General features: G+C 44.9%; 1 protein-coding gene across 2 annotated transcripts in view; it reads left to right on the forward strand.

Moving 5' to 3' along the window:
* LOC109882403 (GTPase IMAP family member 7-like) overlaps positions 1–6,747 on the forward strand; it is an 11,872-nt gene extending 5,125 nt beyond the window's left edge. Inside the window, exons 4-9 of one of the 2 annotated variants that reach the window (XM_031811186.1) lie at positions 2,041–2,188; positions 2,947–3,008; positions 4,726–4,880; positions 5,092–5,174; positions 5,292–5,452; positions 5,583–6,747. In XM_031811186.1, coding sequence (XP_031667046.1) covers positions 5,413–5,452; positions 5,583–6,568 — 1,026 coding nt within the window. In that variant the 5' untranslated portion in view covers positions 2,041–2,188; positions 2,947–3,008; positions 4,726–4,880; positions 5,092–5,174; positions 5,292–5,412 and the 3' untranslated portion in view covers positions 6,569–6,747. Of the gene's footprint in view, positions 1–2,040; positions 2,189–2,946; positions 3,009–4,725; positions 5,453–5,582 lie in introns of both variants that reach the window. The other variant, XM_031811187.1, reaches the window with a different exon arrangement.
* The last annotated feature ends 215 nt before the right edge of the window (positions 6,748–6,962 follow it).

Genomic DNA, 6,962 nt, shown 5'->3' on the forward strand with positions numbered 1-6,962 from the left:
GGGTTCTCCGTCCATCATACAGACAGGAAGGAAGAACCCTCTGGGGAAAAAGAATAGGAGGGTTTGTTTCATGATTAAGTCACCGTAGCGTAACGTACAAGAAGTCAAGTCCTTTTGTTCTCTCGATCTGAAATACCTCACCATCAAACGGCGCCTTGTGTTATCCTCCCATCCCCCACACACACACACCCCACTGCGACGGAATCCAATAAGACCTCATTGAGTTGTTTGGCGGCCATAATCTGTCGGGTTATTGTCCATCTGTGATGGCCCTGTATCTACAATCTTTTTTAAAACATGTTCTAGCTGTGTGTGTGACATGTGGTGCCTCTATCAACAAAGTGTACAATCCACAACATAGCGTCCCTTCTTCGTGGAATCTATGGCTAAACTTCAAACAGTCTAACGTCAATGGCACAATATGGCTGATTTTTAAACAATAGTTGTAGCTGGTCCTTTCAAAGTGGGTCTGTTATATATCATTAGAAAGGTCATTTCATGACCTTTCGAACCACTCGTCAAACAAAGTTCAAATGTATGTTCTTCTTTAAAGCAATTTATAAAGTTAATTCTAATATTTAACCTAAAGTTATGTTGACCTGAACCTTTCCCAAAAATGAGTCTGATGGATAGCTGTGACTCTAAGGGTGTGCAGAGTATGTGATAAATAACTTGTTGGCTTGGCTCATGGACTATAATCCCTGTCTTTATCCCCCCCCCACAAACCACACACACACCTCATTCCAGCTCTAGCACGTCCCTGCTTAAGGAGGTAAAGAATATGCAGAAGGGAGGGCAGCCCCATGTGGTGAGGATTCTGGGGGTGTACCAGGGGTGCCCTCCCTCTCCAGGTAGAGGCCTCTCCACCAGCTGGGGTATTGTGATGGAGTTAATGAACATAGGCTCCCTGGCCACCCTCCAGGCCAGCCTCTCTGGCCCCCAACCCTGGCCCGTGGGCTTCCGCCTGGCCCACCAGATCGCTCTGGGAATTAACTTCCTTCACAACCTTCCTCAGCATTCTTGCTGCCATCGCGACCTGAAGCCCAATAACGTGCTGCTGGGATGACAACCTTAATGCAAAGGCAAGTCCCAAGATCCTGAGTCTCTACTAGTGGTGAGATACGTCTGAACTATATGCAGTCATCACTACCCCACGGGCAGTACACATGTTACTGAACATGTATATTTCTGTTTAGTCTATGTTAAGCCCATCTATCTCTCTCTCTCTCTCTCTCTCTCTCTATTCTTCTCTCTCTCTCTCTCTCTCTCCTCTCTCTCTCTCTCTCTCTCTCTCTCTCTTCTCTCTCTTCCCCTCTCTTCTCGCTATCTCTCTCTCCCTCTCTCTTCTCTCTGTCTCTCTCTCTGTCTCTCTCCTCTCTATCTCTCTCTCTACTCTCTCTCTCTCTCTCTCTCTCTCTCTCTCCTCTCCTCTCTCTCTACACGCTCACCTCTCTCTCTCTCTCTCTCTCTCTCTCTCTCTACACGCTCACTCTCTCTCTATCTCTCTCTCTCTCGCTCTCTCTCTCTCCACACGCGCTCACTTCTCTATCTGTCTCGCTTGTCTCTCTCCTCTCTCTCTCTCTCTCTCTTCTCTCTCTGTCTCGCTGTCTCTCTCTCTCTCTTTCTCTCTCTCTCACACGCCACTCTCTTTCTCTTGTCTCGCTGTCTCTCTCTCTCTCTCTCTCTTCTCTCTCTGTCTCGCTGTCTCTCTCTCTCTCTCTCTCTCTCTCACACGCTCACTCTCTCTCTCTCTGTCTCGCTGTCTCTCTCTCTCTCTCTCTCTCTCTCTCTCTGTCTCTCTCTCTTTTTCTCTCTCTTCACACGCCCACTCTCTTTCTCTCTGTCTCGCTGTCTCTCTCTCTCTCTCTCTCTCTCTCTCTCTCTCTCACACGCTCACTCTCTCTCTCTCTGTCTCGGCTCTCTCTCTCTCTCTCTCTATCTCTTCTCTCTCTCTCTCTGTCTCGCTGTCTCTCTCTCTCTCTTTCTCTCTCTCACACGCCCACTCTCTTTCTCTCTGTCTCGCTGTCTCTCTCTCTCTAGCTTACAGATTTTGGCCTTGCTGAAGTCTCCCATAGTGTTTTGGAAATGTCAGAGAAGAGCCCGGGAAGGAAGGAGGCACTCTAAGCTACATGCCCCCTGAGGCTTTTGAATCATTGTATGAACCAACTCGAGCCACTGATATCTACAGGTACAACACAGAGAGACAGCACTCACTGACATCTACAGGTACACACAGAGAGACAGCACTCACTGACATCTACAGGTACAACACAGAGAGACAGCACTCACTGACATCTACAGGTACAACACAGAGAGACAGCACTCACTGACATCTACAGGTACAACACAGAGAGACAGCACTCACCGACATCTACAGGTACAACACAGAGAGACAGCACTCACTGACATCTACAGGTACAACACAGAGAGACAGCACTCACTGACATCTACAGGTACAACACAGAGAGACAGCACTCACTGACATCTACAGGTACAACACAGAGAGACAGCACTCACTGACATCTACAGGTACAACAGAGAGAGACAGCACTCACTGACATCTACAGGTACAACACAGAGAGACAGCACTCACTGACATCTACAGGTACAACATAGAGAGACAGCACTCACTGACATCTACAGGTACAACACAGAGAGACAGCACTCACTGATATCTACAGGTACAACACGGAGAGACAGCACTCACTGACATCTACAGGTACAACACAGAGAGACAGCACTCACTGACATCTACAGGTACAACACAGAGAGACAGCACTCACTGACATCTACAGGTACAACACAGAGAGACAGCACTCACTGATATCTACAGGTACAACACAGAGAGAGACAGCACTCACTGACATCTACAGGTACAACACAGAGAGACAGCACTCTGAATGCACCGCGGACATTCGAGAACTCTCTCTATTTCCTCTGTCTCAGTTACGGCATACTGCTGTGGTCCATCTTCACTGGAAAAGTGCCCTATTATGCAGATAACCCTCGTAAGTGGTAATTCAGTGTCACTGTTAAGCACACACACATTAACACACACAACATTAGCACACACACATTAACACAAACACATTAACACACACACACACATTAACACACACACACATTAACACACACACTTACACACACATTAAACACACACACACATTAAACACACACATTAACACACACACATTAACACACACGTTAAACACACACACATTAACACACACACATTAACACACGCATTAACACACGCATTAACACACACATTAACACACACATTTAACACACACATTAACACACACACATTAACACACACATGTTAACACACACACATTTAACACCCACACATTAACACACACGTTAACACACACACATTAACACACACACATTAACACACACAATAACACACGCATTAACACACAGTAACACACACATTACACACACACATTAACACACACATTAACACACACATGTTAACACCACACACATTAACACACACACGTTAACACACACACGTTAACACACACACATTAACACACACACATTAACACACACACATTAACCACACATTAACACACACACATTAACACACACACATTAACACACACACATTAACACACGCACATTAACACACACACACATTAACACACACAGATTAACACACACACATTAACACACACGTTAACACACACACATTAACACACACACATTAACACACGCATTAACACACGCATTAACACACGACATTAAACACACACATGTACACACACATTACACCCACATAACACACCACATGTTACAGCACACACATTAAAGCAGCCCACACATGTAACACACACGTTAACACACAACACCATTAGCACACACACATTAACACCACACCAATAACACACGCATACACACAGTAACACACACATTAACACACACACATTAACCACACATTAACACACACATGTTAACACACACACCTTAACACACACACGTTAACACACACGTTTAACACACACACGTTAACACACACACATTAACACACACACATTAACACACGCACATTAACACACACACACATTAACACACACACATTAACACCCACACATTAACACCACACATTAACACACACACGTTAACACACACGTTAACACACACACGTTAACACACACACATTAACACACACACATTAACACACACACATTAACCACACATTAACACACACACATTAACACACACACATTAACACCCACACATTAACACACACACATTAACACACACACATTAACACACACACATTAATACACACACATTAACACACACACATTAACACCACACATTAACACACACACATTAACACACACACATTAACACACACATTAACACACACACATTAACACACACACATTAACACACGCACATTAACACACACACATTAACACCACACATTAACACACGCACATTAACACACACACACATTAACACACACACACATTAACACACACACATTAACACACACACATTAACACACGCACATTACACACACACATTAACACCCACACATTAACACACGCACATTAACACACACACACATTAACACACACACATTAACACACACACATTAACACACGCACATTAACACACACGTCTTCCTCTCCGTCTCTCCTCCATCTCACCCGTCACTACTCACTATTATTTACATGTTTCTTGTTCTCCTACATCACTCTCCTGTAGATCTCCAGTCCAGTATGGTGAGGTTCCGGGTCCCCTTGGGCGACAGGCCTCCTCTGGAGGCAGTGGACAGGGACCAGGCTGGTGGGCTGGGGAGATGGTGGACCTCATGGTGAATTGCTGGGACCAACAGCCTTCTAATAGACCCCATTTCCTGGGTGAGACTACAGGAAGGTTGTTTATACTTTGCCCTGTCACTTGATGAGTAACAGGTGTCATTAATCATGATAATGAACCTTTTTTTTATACCTTGATATGTTGTTCGGTTGTTCGTATTGGAACCCAGGACCAAATACTGATTGGACATTTATGTCAGCAGTCTGTCACAAGAGACTATTTGGTTGTTAACTCGTTCTGCCTATTATTCAGATTGCCTCACTGTGACAGAGAGAACATATGAGAGGCACAAGCAATCAATAAACGACGTTGTCCATCAAGTGCTCCTCAAACTGGTACTGTACAAGACACTCTGATTCAAAGCCTCTCGTTCTATATGTGTAACATTCACTTATAGCAACGTAGCTGAACAACTCCTCATTTTAGCTCCACCTTCTCTCTCTCTCTCTCAGGAGGAGGAGAGGATGAGAAGACAGGAGGAGGAGAGGATGAGAAAACAGGAGGAGGAGAGGATGAGAAGACAGGAGGAGGAGACTGGAGGAAGAGGAGAGAGAGAGACAGGAGGATGAGAGGATGAGGAGACAGGAGGAGGAGGAGGAGAGAGAGAGACAGAGTAAGTACATGTTTGTTGTTATAATCATCAACATTACTATGTACTGTAAATGACATTATTTTAATAATTTACTTGATAATTCTTCAGCATATAATGGTGCCTCTATATTCTTTCTTTTGTTAATTCACAGAAACTGGTCTAGCTCATCTGAGGATAGTTCTGGTGGGGAAGACTGGAGCAGGGAAGAGCGCAACAGGAAACACCATCCTGGGTGGGGAGGGGTTTAAAGAAGACTCCTCCCCTGAGTCTGTGACTGCTCAGTGTGAGAAACAGAGTGGAGAGGTGGATGGGAGGAAGATTGATGTGATTGACACGCCGGGACACTTTGACACGTCAGTGACTATAGAGAAAATGAAAGGTGAACTAGAACGGTGCTTCTACATGTCTGTCCCAGGACCCCATGTGTTCCTGCTGGTGATCAGACTGGGGAGGTTCACAGAGGAGGAGAGGAACACTGTGAAGTGGATCCAGGACAACTTTGGAGAAGAAGCCTCAACGTACACTATGGTGCTGTTCACTGGAGGAGACCAGCTGAGAAAAAAATCTGTTGAGCAGTTTGTAGGAGAAAGTGTTAACCTCCAGGATCTCATCAGCAAATGTGGAGGTGGATATCACTCTGTCATCAATGACAGTGACAGTAGCGCCAACCCTGACCAAGTCCCAGAGCTGCTGAAGAAGATAGAGGAGATGGTGAAGAGGAACGGAGGACAACACTACACCAACGAGGTGTACCAGAAGGTCCAGAGGAAGATCGAAGAGAAGGAGGAGAGGAAGAGAGAAGAGGAGAGGAAGAAAAAAGAGGAAGAAATGAAGAAACAAGAGGAGGCGATCAGGAAGCGGGAAGAGGAGGTGAGGAGAGAGGAGGTGAGGAGAGAGGAGGTGAGGAGAGAGGAGGAAATAAAGAGAGAGGAGGAGTTGAGGAAGATGGAAGAGGAAAGACAGGAGGAGAGGAGGAAGGCGGAAGAGGGGACGAGGAAGATGGAAGAGGAGAGACAGGAGGAGAGGAGGAAGATGGAAGAGGAGAGGGGGAAGATGGAAAATGAGAGGGGGAAGATGGAAAAGAAGAGGAGGAAGAAGAGAAGGAGAAATTGGTTCGAACGGCTTTTTAACCTTTAACCTTGTTGTGGCCAGCAACATGTCCTAACCCACTGAATGGAACTGTGTGTACTTTCATCTTTATACAAACATTAACCAGACTTTTACTGTCATAACATGACATAATCATACCAATCTTCAACTTTCCTTTCACATTAAATCCCTGTTCTTCAATAAATACAAAAACATGCTGATTATTACCTAACTGGGTCGTTGATTGTAGACTTTACTCTCTGTAGGAAGGTCATTGACTCTGGATAAAAAAAATATGCTGTCTGTTTCTATGACTGTATATGGCTCAGCTAATGATAAACGTACCCTAACCCTCCTTTGAGCTTCAGTCACCAGCACCATCTCCCACCTAAATTCAGTTTTTTCTTCTGGTCATTAGTGTCCACTGTCCACCAATGTTATT

This window comes from Oncorhynchus kisutch, unplaced genomic scaffold (assembly GCF_002021735.2).
Source record: "Oncorhynchus kisutch isolate 150728-3 unplaced genomic scaffold, Okis_V2 Okis01b-Okis20b_hom, whole genome shotgun sequence".
NCBI classification, from domain to species: Eukaryota; Metazoa; Chordata; class Actinopteri; order Salmoniformes; family Salmonidae; genus Oncorhynchus; species Oncorhynchus kisutch.